Source organism: Solanum tuberosum, unplaced genomic scaffold (genome assembly GCF_000226075.1).
Source record: "Solanum tuberosum cultivar DM 1-3 516 R44 unplaced genomic scaffold, SolTub_3.0 scf00135, whole genome shotgun sequence".
NCBI classification, from domain to species: domain Eukaryota; kingdom Viridiplantae; phylum Streptophyta; class Magnoliopsida; order Solanales; family Solanaceae; genus Solanum; species Solanum tuberosum.
The window spans coordinates 903156-921001 of record NW_006239059.1 but is presented as its reverse complement, the minus strand read 5'-3'; the positions used below and the strand labels follow the sequence as shown (position 1 = coordinate 921001).

Sequence of the window (17846 nt, the reverse complement as noted above, 5' to 3'; positions counted from 1 at the left end):
ATTTTTAAAATTGCTATTTTCCTAGAGATGTTTACCTTGCATCTACTAATTAATTATTTATAGTTATTGTAAATATGGATAAAAGTAGGCTTGAGCCTATTTGCCTATGGACTATTATCTTGCATAGAGCTTTAGGGACAGAGACAATATTTGTGATAGATAAATTATGTATGTTTATCAATTGTCAATAGGCTGAAAATCATGTGTTATTTTCCCAAGATATTATAGGGATATCAATAAATTTCAGAATGTAGAAGGAAAGTGGACATGGCCGAAGCTTATGACAAGGTTTCATGGTTTTGTTTTTCTGATTAAAGTCCTAAGGAGGTTTGATTTTTCATAAGTCATTATTGGTATGATTTTAAGATTAATTTTCGATAATTCCTATACAATTTTGATTAATGAATAAGCTTATGATTTCTTTAAATCCTTAAGAGGACTAAAGCAACAAAATTCTTTATCTCTCATGTTATTTATTATTAAACTAGAAGTGTTGGCTAGGGATATGAACAAACTATATAAGAATGTGGAATTCAAGGATATGAAATGCCTAAATGAACCCCCCACCCGCTACCCCTTCAATCAATCATTTAATTCATGCTGATGATACTATTTTGTTTTGTTCAGGAGGCAAAATATATTGATAAATTGATGGGAGCGTTGAAAGAATATGAGAAAGTGTCAAACCAGATGATCAACTTGAATAAAACCTTTTTCTATCTTCGTGGCGATATACCTTTGGTTGTTGGAATTAGACTAAGAAGAATAACTAGTATAAGGTAGGATTTTTGAAATCACTAGATCTTCTCAAAGATGTTTAGCTTGCATCTACTAATTAATTATCTGTAGTTGTTGTAAATATTATGTATGTTCATTAGTAGTCAATAGGCTTGAGCCTATTTGCCTATGGAATACCATCTTGCATAGAGCTTTAGGGATAAAAGACAATATTTATGGTAGAAAAAATATGATGATTTTTTTTCTATTTTGCTACTTGGAGCCCAAGTTTTTGTACAACAACAAGTGAAATATTAAATCTTTCCCTTTTTCTCCTTATTTTTTTCTATTTTCTTTCCAATTATATAACTTTATAACACATTATTAGCACAATATTCTACCGTCTCAATAAATAACTTTGTAGACTAAGGTGCTATTTTTTTTATAGATAATCTTACGAAATTTGAATTCGTTAACTTTGATATTTCAGGCGAGAACTATCTCTCATGGGTGTTGGATATTGAAATATATTGGATGTAATAGGTCTTGGAAACACTATTAAAGATATAAATAAAGCATTCAATAAAGATTGTGCTAAAGTAAATATTATGACTAAGTACCTCAAATAGGCCATCCTTAGGCTTCGTAAGCCTACATGTTATGTCACCATAATGTCAAATACTCTAACCCTTCTATCACATTAACATCAACGAATAAAAGACAATTACAAGTCCTATCAACCAACTTACTAGTCCTTCTCAATTTCTCATGCCAACTCTCTGACCTTTTTGGAACAATAAGTGAAACTGGCGTCTTAGACATATATGGTGTTCTTTAGAGTTAAATCGAGGATTTAGAGATAGACAATGTTTTTCTCTTAAATAAGCTTTAATCTCTACTGATTTAGACGGATATGAACTTAGAGGTGAGATGTCAGTAGAATAGCAAGAAGGATTAAATTATGAGGTGCTAGGAAAATTGGTTATGTTTGCTAGTAAGAGTATAAGTTATATGATGATGAGTATAATTAATATTATATTTTTTTGACAATTCTTTAGCGGCAATAATCTAATTGCCAATAATATATTTTTTGTAGTAAAAATCTAGCGGCAAATGAACATTAGCCATGAATACAATCATTTTTACTGACAATTAGAAGTAAATGTCCATAAAAATAGTTACACATACTTTTACAGCTCACCAGTAACACCACACAACTTCTAAGAAAAGATCTGAACCATCCTCCATATGTGTATTGACTCAAACTCGATGATTTATAATTGTATCTATATGGATTGGGATCAATTCTTAAGTGTGCAAAGTATTTTGGATGTGAACTAAGCTTATAAGGGACTCTTAGTAAATGAAGAGTTTTTGTGGCTTAATACCAAGAAAATCGAAGGTCGTGAAGCCTTTTTTCCATCACCTTCGACCGTTCGTAAATGCGAGTTATGTGCTACAAGCTATGCTCATTTTACAGGGTACTATGTTTTCTGCGCGATCCACCACGCGAAGCGGATGTCTACCTCACGACCGCGCAGGAATTTTAATGCACTGTTAGGTGTGCGCAAAGTGCCACGCGATCAAGACGTTAGTTGCACGACCGTGCACGTCCTCTGAAATTTCTTTTAGTTTTCTCTTCCATTCCTATTGTAAGAGGGGTGTTTTGTCCTTTCCTCATCCCATAACCCTAACTCACATTTATTAACCTCACACAAAAGCCATATTCATTCAAACTTCAGAAGTTATGATAAACTTCATCTCTAAGAACTCCATAGAAGGGTTTCTCAAGTTCAAGCTATATAAAATATCAAAGTTCAAAGCTTTTCTCCTAGAATACCTAAAAATTAGCAAGATTTTCCATTCCAGGTATATGAGATTTCATTGATGGCAAATCCAAAAGAAAACTTTATTCTTCAGTTAATCAAATTACACAAAACCTAGGGTTCATATGAAACGCATGAATCATATCTTATTTCAATGTTTCTTTATGAATAGCCCATGAATACATGTTTTTAACTAAAATTCAATTTTCTTATATGGTTATTTTTGTAAGCCTTCAAAATAGGAAAACATCATGTCTTTGAAATTGTGTTACCTAAATTGCATGCTTCATTCATGATGATAAAATTTGTTATGATCAGTTGTACCGTCAATCTTTTAGTTTCACATGTATATGATAATTTCATATAAAACATTTATTATTCTAGTCTCATATTTCAATATTAATGAGTTATCCAGTATTATCAGTATTATGTAGTTTACCCGTATAATTCAGTTAGGAGTATTACTTAGCACCGACCAGACATAGGGATGAAGGCTCACCCGTCAGTTAGGACTAAGACCTCTAGTAGCAATTCCTAAGTCTTAGAACTACGTGCCAATGTAGGTTTTAAGGGTCACCCGTCAGATCAGGACTGACACCTTACTCCTTTTAGGACATTAACTTAGTGGATCCACATTAGATAGTGCTCGTACCCTGGCAAAGTACAGATCACCCTTCGACATACTATATTTAGCCTTCTCCACACTTAGATACTTAAATATACCAACTAGAAATACATAACCCTAAATAATCTTAGAATATCATGCAACCACCTATTACCTTGGGTTCACTTCTATCTTCCTAATTCTTAAGGATATCTTTTATCTATTTACTTAGTCACTATTCATTGTCTCATCTCTGGGTCACATCTACATCATCTTGCACCATGACACTTACTGAAAATTCATAACCTTAAATTCTTACATATGCTATTTCAAGTCTACTAGATCAATTCCATAAAATAAACATCACTCACCTCAAACTATCTTTTATTTCCACCTTGGTGATCATTCACATTTCAAATTTAGTGTCTAGCACCAAATATGCATAACAACCCAACTGCACATATTGTTCTAACTTAGCAGTTACTAGATAAATAAATAAATTAAGAAACACTAGTCCACCAAAATCTCTAACTAATAGTAGTCGATCTTAATCTTACCATCTATCTAACTATAATACATTAACATTTCTATTTCACATATCACCACTACTTACCCATCTATACGTCCAAACTATATTCATAGCAAAATAAGCATCAAGCGGATCCTTGTTAAAATCACAAAGGGAAACCTAGATCTACCAATTTTTAACCATTTTATACTTCCATCCATAACAAGCATCATAAACTATCTTTCTGGTTCAATCATAATCTAAGGCATCTCAATTAATGACTTCTTGTCTACCTTTTACCACGAGATCTACATCAACTTATTACTCATTAGTTAACACTTGAAGATATATCCCATCAATTCTGACTTAATGGATAGACAACTTCTACATATATATACATACTACACTTTGATAATGTATTATCCCCATCGTTCTGGCTACCACCATTCTAGATTCACACTTCTAATTTTGGATCATTCTACTAATAAATCATAGCATCCCAAATCACACTATCTTATAGGTAATAATATTCCAAGAATTTAGACACATACTTTCTCCTTTCCTGTCTGTTCTATGTAACGAAGGATTATAGAAGAATCTGAATGTATATCATATTTTGGCTCAACAATACGATTCACATAAATGATGACATAAGATTTTTGAATTGATGGGCTTAAGCATACTAATGGGATCATCTCAAGCCCTTTTTCTGGTGTCTGAAATGCTGATAATTTTATCTGAGAATACCTTATATGTAGGAATTGAGCTCTATATTTCTATCACCTGAAGATGAGGAATAGTTAGGAGAATTAGAACAATGCATAAATTTGCATATATTTCCTAGGGAATAGCTTTATTGCACGATCTAAAGTATAAAAGAAGAGAGTATTTTCTAAACATCATGTAGCCTCCCCCTTATAAATGTGGCGTGCTTCACACCCATAAAATGGACACTCTAGATGTGACTTTTCAAATATTCTAGCTAGGATACTTGAACCCAGTGCTCCGATATAAAGTTTATCATGAGCTGAGACTATTCCTTAGTCGTAATATGGTGCTTAGAGCCACAAGTGACCCCAATCTAACCCATGGTCTGGCATAACACTAAAATTCATACAAATAATAACTGAAGATGATTGATGCGGAAGCTAAACTAAAATGAATCCAAAACAACTAAATAGTCAAAATAGAATTCATCTGAACAAATCATAAAGCTGAAACCATTATCTGAAAGCCTCTACTAAGATGGGTAGTTTGGAAAAGCCCCCAACTAACTCTAACTATCTAAAACTGAAAGATTAACATAAAGAAATAATAATAGCTTTTGTCCTCGAAAGATGAGAAGTCACCAAGCTCAGTTGCTGAGATGATAATGAAATTGTACTAACCGCGAGTTGGATATTGAGTATCTGAACCTATATTATAAATAATATAATACAAAAGAGTATGTGTTCAGTACTTTAAATGTACTGAATATGTGGGATAAATAAAATAATCTATCCACCTAAACATGATAAATCTAATATGTTGAGCTGAATATAATACTGACATAAATGAGCTGATGCAATAACCAAGTAATAATCCTTTAACTAATTAGCACTTTATTGAGTAAACTAAAATACAGGGTCATCAAATATATGAGACTAAGCTATGGGAAATACTATTAACCGACATACCTCATCTGATATAAATGGAGTTCAACCTATACCCCAGCTAGAAGGGTACTCTGTACGTTTCCAGGGTACGAACATTGTCTAATGTGGATCCACTAAGCTAATGTCCAAAAAGGACTAAGGTACTAGTCCTGATTTGACGGGTGACCCTTAAAACCTATGTTGGCACGTAGTTCTGAGACTTAGAAATTGCTACTAAAGATCTCAGTCCTAACTGACGGGTGAGCCTTCATCCCTATGTTTGCTCGGTGCTAAATAATACTCCCAACTGAATTATACGGGTAAACTACATAATACTGAATATTGAAATATGAGACTAAAATAATAAATGATTTATCCGAAAGCATCATATACATGTAGAACTGAAAGATTGACAATACAATTGATGATAACAAATTCTATCATCCTGAATAAAGCATACAATTTAGGCAACACAATTTTAAAGATATGAGTTTTTCCTATTCTGAGGACTTACAAAAATAACCATTTAAGAATATTGAATTTTAGGTAAAAACTTGTATTCATGGGCTATTCCTGAAGAAAAAATGAAATAAGATGTGATTCATGTTTTTCATATGAACCCTAGGTTTTGTAGAATTTGATTAATTGAAGAATAAGGTTTTCTTTGGGATTTAATGGATGAAAAGATATCCATCAATGAAATCTCACATACTTGGAATGCAAAATCTTGCTAATTTTTAGGAATTCTTGGAAAAAAGCTTTGGACTTGGATTTTTTTTATAGCTTGAACTTTAGAAACCCTTCTATGGAGTTCTTGGAGATGATGTTTATCGTAGCTTCTGAAGTCTGAATGAATATGGCTTTTGGGTGAGGTTAATAGACGTGGGTTAGGATTATGGGATGAGGAAAGGAAAAAAACACCCTCTCAAAATATTAATAGAAGAGAAAACTAAAGAAATTTCGGAGGATGTGTGCGGTCACACAGCTAAAGCTTTGATCGCACATCACTACGCACACACCAAATAGTGACACCGATCTTTCTGCGCAGTCGCGCGTCAGACATCCACTTAGCACGGCGGATTGCGAAGAAAACGTAGTTCCCAATAAAATGGGCATAACTGTTAGCACATAACTCGGATTGCTAAACGGTCGAAGGCGATGGAAAAAGGCTTCACGACATTCCATATTCTTGGTATTAGGCCACAAAAACTCTTCATATACTAGGAGTTCCTTATAACCTTAGTTTACATCCAAAATACTTTCCACACTTAAAAATTGATCTCAACCCATATAGAAACAATTATAAATCATCGAATTCCAGCCAATACACATATGGAGGATGATTCAGATCTTTGCTTAGAAATTGTGGGGCGTTACAATTAAATACCACCCTGAAATTATAATACCACTCTTACCTTCCACATCATAGCCATGTAAGTTCCACATCATAGTCGTGTCAGCACTATGTCATTATTATTTTTTATTTCTTTTTGCTTTTTTCACTATTTTATCTTAAACACTTTTTAGAATTAATTGCACTAATTAGTTTATTAATGGGAAAAAAGACAAATATACCCTCGAACTTTCAAAAATGGTATGTCAATATCCTCCGTCATACTTTTCATCCATCAGAGCCCTTGCCGTCCAATAATCAGTGCACATTTGCCCCTCCCACTAACGGAACACTCATTTTGTACACGTGGCGCAATCCTAAGCCACAACCCGATTGACTAATTTTTTAACCCAAATTTCAAAAACCCACCCATAACCCATTTAACCCACCCGATTTAACCACAAATAAACTATGGACCAAGTTCATCCAATGTACCGACCACCGCCACCGGGGACATCAAAGGAACCCATGAAATTTCTATCTCGGTCTTGGAGCCTCTCGGATTTTGAAGTCTCTAAAGCTTTAGCTCCTCCTCAAGTTTTACCTAAATCACTTTTTTCTGCTGCCCCTTCTTATATTTGGAGTGGTAGTGGTACTATACCGGAGAATATTGCCGCCGAGTTAGATGAATCCGCCATTGTTTCCGGCAACCCTTTTTCTTTTGCATCTATTTTATAATTCAATTTGTTACTATGTTTAGAAAGTTTAAATTTTATGGAGTGGTTCTTTTTTAACACCCATGTTACAATTTAAATGATTTTTTTTGTGAAAATTGATAAATTTCAAATGGGCACCAGGCTCTCACTGATATGCCTAATTTTTGGCCACTTATTAATAGGCACCATCGCAGATTTTACAGATCACTTATCAATGAATGCATCTCAAGAACCACTCCATTTATCTTCCCAAAATCAAGAATCCTTTCTTTCTCTCTCACACACAACTTGTTTTCTTTTGCCTATGACACACCTGTCATAATAGCACCTGGAAATTTTCGATACCCACCTGAAAAACATAGACGGAGAATTTGTTTCACATAGTATTCAAGATTTGTATGTCAGCGTATTGAATATCAAACGGATTCAAATGGGCCGAAAGGAGTCGTTAAAATTCTTTTAATTGATCCAAGAAACTTGGAATTGAGCTTTAGTCCATACTTTATTTGTGGGTAAATCCGGTGGGTTAAATGGGTTATGGGCGGGTTTCTGAAATTTAAATTAAATAATTGGTTAACAGGGTTGTGGCTTAAGATTGCGCCACATGTACAAATTGAGTGTTTCGTTAGTGGGAGGGGTAAATGTTCACTGATTATTGGACGGCAAGGGCTTTGATGGACGAAAAGTATGACAGAGGATATTGACATACCATTTTCAAAAGTTCAGGGGTATATTTGTCCTTTTTCCCTTTATTAATTAAGAAATGCATTTTCTAAGATTAAATTTAAAATGTGGACCCATTTTCATTTCCCTTCCCCCATCTCCCTTCTTTCTCTTCCTTGCTCTTCACCATTTTCAGCCCTTCATTACTCTTTCTTTCTTCACCATTCAATAATTCTTTTAAAAGAACAACTTTAGAGAAGGAAATCCACTAACAATATCATGTTATCTTCTTCAAATCTACTAACAATACCATGTTATCTTCTTCAAATCCCCCCTTCCACCAACCCACGAATCTTCCATTTGGGCGAATGAACTTTTTGTAGAAGTCATTTGTTTTTTAATATCTCAAATGAAAATGAAGATCATATTAGAAAGTTGACAGGCCCACATATTTTGCATCATAAATACTAAAAAAACAAAATGATATATCCAAAATTCAAGAAAGTTTACATTTTTGAATTCGAAATCAACGTCAATAATACAATATTGGTGCTGAGTTTTGTTAATTACTAAAAGACTGGTGAAATGAGATAGTGGCAGAGTTGGGGATGCAGGTGGAGTAAGAGGTGGTACTTCAATTGAGAAGAAACTATATTGGGGAAGACATCAAAATAAAGAGAGAAAAAAGATAAAAAAAATAAATTGTAGGCCAATAAGAAAATTCACATATTTTTTAAAAAGTTAATATATCAAGAAAATAATGTTTAAAATATTAATTATATATTGGTTTCACTATCCAATCTACCGGACCGCTCGTGCACCTACTCCAACACCTATATAGGAGAATCCTTTCGCCCAAATTAAAGTAGGTCATGTGGAAAATAAATAAATTACTACAAAATATCTTCAATACCTTAAAAGTTCATGAAACCATCAACTTTAATAAAATCTTTAACTAGTACAAGAGCAACTAAAATAGTACAATTTATACATGAAAATAAGACACAACTTCTACACTAAGGAAAGAAAAATAAAAGTTGTTGAAGATTATCAGCATCTGCACTTATGAAATAACACTGACCCAACAACTAGACTATATCAAGTGTCATAACAAGAGTAGTATATGTACAAACACACATACTGATAGACATCATCGGTCAACCCGAACCTAACACATAATGTATTATAAATAATCAGAAAAGACATGCAATATGAAGATCACACCACCCAAGTCTCTAATCACATGTTTTTACCTTCAAAATGTATAATTCCCATAGCTAATATACTTTAATCTCAACCTTCTATCTCATTCCATTGCGAACTTTACCATTAGACATGCAATCATCATACCCTCTGAGGCTTTCCAAATCTGCATGTTATGTCATCCTCTTATCATCACCTATTCCATCTATCAGATAGAATTTCCCCGAAACAAGATCACTATCACTTTGTTACCACTTGCTACCTTCTCTCAAGTTACCATGCCAATAACCTAGTCGTTTTGGAATAGTACGTGAAATTGATGTCATGGACCAACTCATCCATCTTGACTTGTATCCCTATTATCATATATGTTTTAGACATTGAACAATCATGACTGATCCCAATACTTAAATCATACACCAGATCCCTGGTCATCTGCCTGACTTAGAAGTCACCATTTCAATAAACAAATGACATACCACTATAATTACAAGTATAATATAGTCCGGACTTCCGGTCCTTACCCTAACTTAACATTAACATGAAACATGTTTCACATGATCACATACAAGCCACAAGTGAGATCAATTCACCTTTTAAGTAACTTAGACCACTCAAGGATCTAACATACATATATACATCACATTATAAAAATGTAAATCCGGTTCATTATTCACATAACCACAATGCACATATTTGATTCTGTAAAAAAATCCACACACAAACTGTTAGTGTATCGGTGTGGTACTCAAGCCAATCAAATTTAATATTTATACCAGACGTGGTATACAAGTCAACCATTAACGTTCTTGTACCGACATGGTACTCGAGCAAACCAATAATCACAAACAATCATGCACAAACAAAATACACAATGAATAATAACACTTGACATCAAAAGTCACATAAAGAGGTCCATTGCATGAGATTATTAGTACGATGTCATTATTTATCCCTTAGTTTTTCCAATATGCATTGCACAAGTGATACTATAAAGTAGTGGAAAAGCATAAATACATATATTGGACAACACAAACCATATCAATATTATAATGACCCCATATGAAACCCATTACGAGTACATAATTGTTCCCCTTGATTACCACAAGTCCCAAAACAGGTCATAACCCAAAAATTTTATAACTCTACAATTACCACAAAACCACCCCTACTAGAAACACGCAAGATAACAATCAAGAACTAGAGAACCACTCCTAGTCATTATCTTATCTCCCACCATAACAACAATAACAACAACCTTTAACCATTCAAATTCTGTGTCCGAAGGCATATGCATACAATCTCCGAACATTATGATGTCGTAAAACGGGTCTAACTATTCAGGTTAAGGAAACTTAGTCTATCTGGGAGCCAAGAATCAGCTGATGAACCATGTCCGTGAATTCCCAACTCCGTGAGAGCAAACCATGACGAATAGGCACCGAAATTTCTTAGGTTTTCACCTCCCTTGTGTTGTAATCCTTCCCTTGCATTGCTCCTTTGCCTCAGGTGTCTTTGGAGGATTTTTGGAGTAGCTCTCGTCTATTTTCTCCTTTCAAAAGTGAGAGAAAAATAAAAAGAAGTCGTATAAATAGGTTGTTGGATTTTCGTCAACCCATTATAGCGGTTGTGCAGGCGCTATGGCGGGTTAGCATTAACCCAACCAATTTCCAAAGGGTCAATTTCGTCATGTGCTCAAGTTTTTTAAAATTTTGTACCATATTTTCAAAAAATTTAGTGTTTCACACGAGATGCCCTTGAGTAATAACGGATCGGGTCATTACAATTGTCTAATAAGAAAATGTCATGTGTACGGTTTTATAAATTTATTTTTTTCCTTCACACGCTTTTAGAAGAGTGAGTGTGTTCACTCTGTCATGTCATCCCTTAAGGAGATATTTAAAACACTTGAAGATTGTTAAGGAGATTTAAATATCTATGTAGTTAAAATGTTTAAGTAAATTTTGCTGTCAAATTCAGGGAAATATTAATATATTTTCTTTATTAAGAAACTAAAAGAAGCCTCAAAACGTGCTATTGTGTAGATGCAACCTAATATTTTGCCAAAATTCATTGAGGAAATATCAAGTAAAAAAATGAGACCTTAAAGTTTGAGGGCCCAAAGTCATTGCTTCATTGGCTTGACCCTTAAGTTGATACCGAAATTATAATCACATAAATATCTATGATTTATTTTGAATCACAAATTTCAAAAACCATTTTTTTCTTCTTAAACTCCAAAGCAAGAAAATTATGTATTTCCAATAGTTGGGGAATTTTAATAATTTAGTTGGTTAGCTATCTAAACTCCAACATTATTGGTGAGAGTTCAATTCCCCATGTTTTAATCCCCTCCACCTCTCCCCATTTCCTTACCTTTACCGTTAGAAATCGTGGAAAACTGTCAAGAATCATCCTGAGTCGTCTCCTAGCTCTCAAGAGCGAAGTTTTGTAGATAATAACGATTTTGGGGTTTTTCCCCGACTTAACTAGCGACTGTCCCGCCACAGCGTCCCCGCCCTGGCAGAACAAACCCCGCTCTAGCAGCTTGCACGGAGACAGAAGCTCGGAATTTGAGTTTCAAGTTCCCATTTCACAACACACCTTCAAACCTGGACATTCAAAAACTACCCTTCCATGCCAAGATTAGTTTCGGGAGTTCTACTAGTCCGAATTCGATTCCGTAAAGCCGTACATGCTCCTTAACGTCTTGGCTATCCACTCATGTGATCAAATTCATAATCAAACCTCACCCCTCCCTCCCCCCGTCTATTACCAGATTTCCCTAGACCTCACCTGACTCAAATTTCGTCTAAGTCTGGCCTAGGCTAGAAATTTCCAAGTCACTAGTCAAAAGTTTTCTGGCCCAAATTCTTTCCCCATTGGCTTTTCCATAACGACTGAAACATGTGTTACAGATTCTTAGTACGATGTCATTATTTATCCCTTAGTTTTCCTAATATGCATTGCACAAGTGATACTATAAAGTAGTGGACAAGCATACATACATATATTGGACAACACAAACCATATCAATATTATAATGACCTCACATGGAACCCATTATGAGTACATAATTGTTCCCTTTGATTACCACACGTCCCAAAACAGGTCATAACCCAACAATTTTATAACTCCGAACCTTACAATTACCACAAAACCACCCCTACCAGAAACACTCAAGATTACAATCAAGAATTAGAGAACCACCCCTAGTCATTATCTTATCTCCCACCATAACAACAATAACAACAACCTTTAACCATTCAAATTTTGTGTCCGAAGGCATATGCATACAATCTCCAAACATTATGATGTCATAAAACATGTCTAACTATTCATGTTAAGGAAACTTAGTCTATCTGGGAGCCAAGAACAACTGATGAACCATGTCCATGAATTCCCCACTCTGTGAGAGAAAACCGTGACGAATAGGCACCAGAATTTCTTAGGTTTTCCCTTGCATTGCTCCTTTGCCTTGGGTGTCTTTGGAGTATTTTTGGAGTAGCTCTCGTTTATTTTCTCCTTTCAAAAGTGAGAGAAAAATAAAAAGAAGTCGTATAAATAGGTTGTTGGATTTTCGTCAGTCCGTTATAGCGGTTGTGCAGGAGCTATGACGGGTTAGCATCAACCCAACCAATTTTCCAAAAGGGCCCATTTCGTCATGTGCTCAAGTTTTTAAAAATTTTATACCATATTTTCAAAATTTTCTGTGTTTTACACAAGATGCCCTTGAGTAATAACGGATCGGGTCATTACAATTGCCCAATAAAAAAATGTCATGTGTACAATTTTATAAGTTTTTTTTTCTTCACACACTTTTAGAATCATGTCATCCCTTAAGGAGATATTTAAATCACTTGAAGATTGTTAAGGAGATTTAAATATCTATGTAGTTAAAATGTTTAAGTAAATTTTGCTGCCAAATTCAAGGAAATATTAATATATTTTCTTTATTAAGAAACTAAAAGAAGCCTCGAAACTTGCTTTTGCGTAAATGCAACCTATGTTTTTGCCAAAATACACTGAGGAAATATCAAGTAAAAAATGAGAACTTAAAGTTTGAGGGCCAAAGTCATTGCTTCATTGGCTTGACCCTTAAGTCGATACGGAAATTATAATCACATAAATATCTATGATTTATTTTGATTCACAAATTTTAAAAATCATTTTTTTCTTCTTAAACTCTAAAGCAAGAAAATTATGTATTTCCAATAGTGGGGGAATTTTAATAATTTAGTTGGTTAGCTATCTGAACTCCAACATTATTGGTGAGAGTTCAATTCTCATATTTTAATCCCCTCCCCCATTTTTTTTAAAAAAAAAATGTATTTCCAATAGTGCCCGTGTTTCAACAGGCAGGATGTTGACCTCAAGTTGTGTGCTTCTAGTTATTTCTTAACACTTTGTTCATTTTTACTTGTCAATTATTTAAAAATAATTTTTCATTTTTATTCGTTATTTTTTAACATATAAAGAAAATATAACTATTATTTTTCATATTTTAGTCTCAACATTAATTACTTATTTTTTTAAATTAATATTAAATTAATTAGTAGGAGTAATGTGGTAAACTAATCATTATCAATTATTAGTGGCTAAATTTAAATACAAGTAAAACTAAACGTAAAAATAGATTGTAAATTACCAAAAGGGACAGCTCTTTCCACTATTATAAAGAAAAAGTTCATACGATTCTTCCTTCTCCTTAAGCAGAGCAGAGAAAAAAAAATCAACGATGGATGCGATAGTGCAGAAGCCTTACGATGCTACGGTGCGGCTGATGATGGCTTCGCTAGAGCGGAACCTCTTGCCGGACACCGTTATACGGCGGCTGATACGACTGCTCTTAGCTGGCCGGCTTCGCTCCGGTTATAAGCCATCCTCTGAGCTGCAACTCTCTGACCTTCTCCAATTTGTGCACTGTACGCACCTTCTCTCTATATTTATTTTCTAAATATCAAAACTCTAGTTTTACTTATGTAGTTGAGTTTTAAAATTTTCAAGAAATTGAAATGCAATAAACAAGTATTTTTATTTTAAATTATTTATGAAAAGTCAAAAATAACTTTAATGTGTATTCATGGTTAAACATAAATTTAATTTTTCAAATATTATTTTGTTCAAATTTCAGAAAGGAAGAGAGTATATGATATGTTCCTCAATTTTATAATTTAGAGTTGGTATATCTCTACTAATATATCCTTTAATTTTGTAATTTAGAGTCTTATTGTAAAAGTGAATCATATATTTCCTTATTATTATAAAAGAAAAATGCTCAAATAAGTTATCGAACTTTCAGAAAAGATTCGTTTACGTCATTCGTTAAAAGTTTGGTTCATCTATGCATTGTTGTTAAAGAAAAGACTCATTCATACCTTTTTTTTTTACTCCAATTTTGCAAAAACAATTTTTTACATCCCAAACAACTTTTAACACTTTTCAATTGAAGTTTTTGGATCAAATGTACTCTTTTTGTTTTTTCTTACTTAAGAACACCAAGAACACATAAAGGACATTAAAAATTCCCAAATTTCAAAAGTAGTTTTCCTCTGAGCTAGATATCAAAACTCAATATTTTTTGACCGCGAATTCAATCTAACTCAACAAGATCCACTTGAAATTTCTTCAAAGTTTCAAAACTTCAACATTCTTTAATGGTACCAATTTCTCTACAACTTCAAATCATTAGAAATTTTGAATATAGATTCAAAAAACAGTAGGGAACAAAGATATGATGTCAAAAACAACTACAAAAACCTGAATCAAAGCAAATTTTTGAAATTTTGGGACTGATTTTTATTTTTTTGGAATACTTTTTTTTAATACGGGCGAATTTTTAAACTCTACGAATGATTTTAGAATTTTGGATTTTCAAAAAATAAATTAATGATGTAGCCTGAATTTGAGATGATTTCGTGAAGAATTGAATATGTTGAAAATTTGAGAGTTGTTTATGTTCTTCATGTGTTCTTAAGGAAGAACAAGAAAAAAAAGTAAATTTGATCCAAAAACTTCAATTGAAAAGTGTTAAACCTTGGTTTGGGTATAAAAAGTGGTTTTGCAAAATTAGACTTAAAAAAAAACATGGATGAGCCTTTTTTTTTTTTTTACAACAATGGCATAAATGAGTCAACCTTTTAACGGAAGATATAAATAAATCTTTTCTAAAAGTTCGATGACATATTTGAACATTTTTTCTACTATAAAAGTGGCTTACATATATCTCTACAATTACAAAAATGGTTCACATATACCTTTTTCGTGAAAACATTAATTTAAAGTTCATGTTTTTGATTTTTTATTTTAAGAAAATCTATATTGTAATAATAATGATTCTTCTATCAAAGTTCAAGATATATTTGATTTTTTTCACATCATTTTTTATTCAACGGCTAATTTGAGTTTTAAATATCTCCATTATAGAATTATTTGTTTATCATTATTGTAGTTTCTTATTCTCATTTAATTTGTTTTCTTTCATTTTTAGTGTAAAAGTATAAGAAATAAATAAAAAAGTGTGAATGATCAAATTAAAAAAAAGAAGAGAAAATAGTAAGAAAAACAAATTTTACACTAGTTTTTTGCGAATATATATATATATATATATATAAACTTTTACAAGAAAATGCATGAAAAATAAATTTGATATTAAAATAAGATTATTTTTTTTGATATATCCTTCCCGTTAAATCAAAAAGGTATATCTATGTCATCTATATAATACTAAAGATATATGTAAACCACCTTTATAATAAGAAATATATCAACTATATATAGCAAAATTGAGACGTATAGCATAAGCCTTTTCCTATTTCCTAATGAAACATGATATTTTGGACTTTTAAGAAGATACTCCTAATTGCTGCATTAAGTAATTACGAAGTACAAAAGTAATCCTTTCTTTATGCACTAGTTAGTGTCAATTGTGCCGTAACGTGAATCAATTTGATTTTTGGCATTTTGTTTTACGTTACTTAAGTAAATAGAAGTTGAGATTATTCATCAAGTTCAATAGTCAGGATAATTCTATTTTTTACGTTTCAATTTATTTGATATAATGAATTTAGCACAATTTTTTTTAAAAAAAAAAGATATTTAAAATTTATGATCTAAAATGAGTCATTAACATTATAGTAAGGTGTGCATTCTAAAATTAAATTGTTATTAAATACATAAATATATTTTTTTATTCAAATTAATAAGAAAAATGAGCCATATAAGTTATGATAAAAAAATAATATTTTTTTTCGTTTTTCCTTAAAGTTATACTTACAAGACATATATTTTGGGAATCCTTTCCATGTCCACATTAATTGGAAACTACTAATATTACATATAAATATTACTATGTGACATAATTAGGCCTCATTTGTTTTCATTAAGATTAGAACGTCTGAATCTGAATGCATAATTGAATGATTAAGATCTTGTTTATGGATATTGAATGATTAAGGCTGTTTGTTTTTAAATGACTGAATATATAAATAAATAAATATAAATTTATTAATATGTAAACACAATAAACCAGTTGAGCCAATCTAATTTGTTTACCTATTTGTTTGTAAATAATACATATTAATTTACAACAAATTAAATATTCAATAAGCAATAGTTTATGCACGGTGATTTCTACGTGACTAAATCCTACATAAAAAATATCTACATAATTTATATTTGCATAGTTAATATTTGTATAACTAATATCTACATAACTCTAACTAATAACCAAACGACCCCTAAGATTGTACACACATGTAGAGCACTATTATGGAAAACCAGTGTTTGGTATGAAGTCAAATGGCCTTCCATGAAAAATGATTTTTTAGAAAATATTTTTTAAAAAAATAAAGAAACAGGTCTTTTACTTATTTTCTAGCGTTTGATAAATAAGTAAGAAAATATTATCCCAAGAATATTTATACATTATCTAGCAAACATTATTATCTTATTGAGGCGGATATGAATGGGGAGTGGAGGTGGTGAGATGGTCAAGGAGTGAAGGTGGGGGGTGGGGGTGGAGAGGAGACAAATGATAATAAACTTGGAAGGTTACTTATGCAACTTGTTTTTCCTACTTTCATTAGGGAAGCAATTTTCCTCAATTTTAAGGAGTTTATTTTTCTAGAAAAAAAATTCTAAACATTTTGACGAACCAAACACAGAAAAATTGGAAATGTTTTCCTCCGTACCAAACACACTACAAAGGCAAAGTCATGTTTTTTAGTATATGAGTTTTGGATCATTATTCTATTTTGCTTATTGAATTAATTGTGGTTATTAAATGAATTTTAAACATGAGTACCATGTTTGTGCCAGCCAAATCCAAATCTACCATTATAGCTCTCAAAACTATTGAAACACTTAACTCTCTAGTTGTTTGGTTTTAGATTTAGTGGAAGCTAATTAATTGAAACAGAGTAAAAATTAGACAAATCAAACTGGACCTCAAATAAATACATGTGATGACTGATGACTGTGTTACATACAGCTTTAAGAGAGATGCCAATAGCTGTGATGACTGAGAAGCCAAAGTCCCAACATTATGAGCTCCCTACCTCTTTCTTCAAGATTGTTCTTGGCAAACACCTCAAATACAGGTAACTATATATATATATATATATATATATATATTCTTTATT

At 32.4% G+C, this 17846-nt stretch overlaps 1 protein-coding gene across 1 annotated transcript in view; it reads left to right on the top strand.

Annotated features, from left to right (window-relative positions):
• The first annotated feature begins 13933 nt into the window (after positions 1-13933).
• The window catches only part of LOC102601611 ((S)-coclaurine N-methyltransferase-like), a 5442-nt gene continuing 1529 nt past the window's right edge, over positions 13934-17846 (top strand). The window contains exons 1-2 of the mRNA XM_015310547.1: positions 13934-14129; positions 17696-17804. Coding sequence (XP_015166033.1) covers positions 13943-14129; positions 17696-17804 — 296 coding nt within the window. The 5' untranslated portion in view covers positions 13934-13942. The remainder of the gene's footprint in view (positions 14130-17695; positions 17805-17846) is intronic.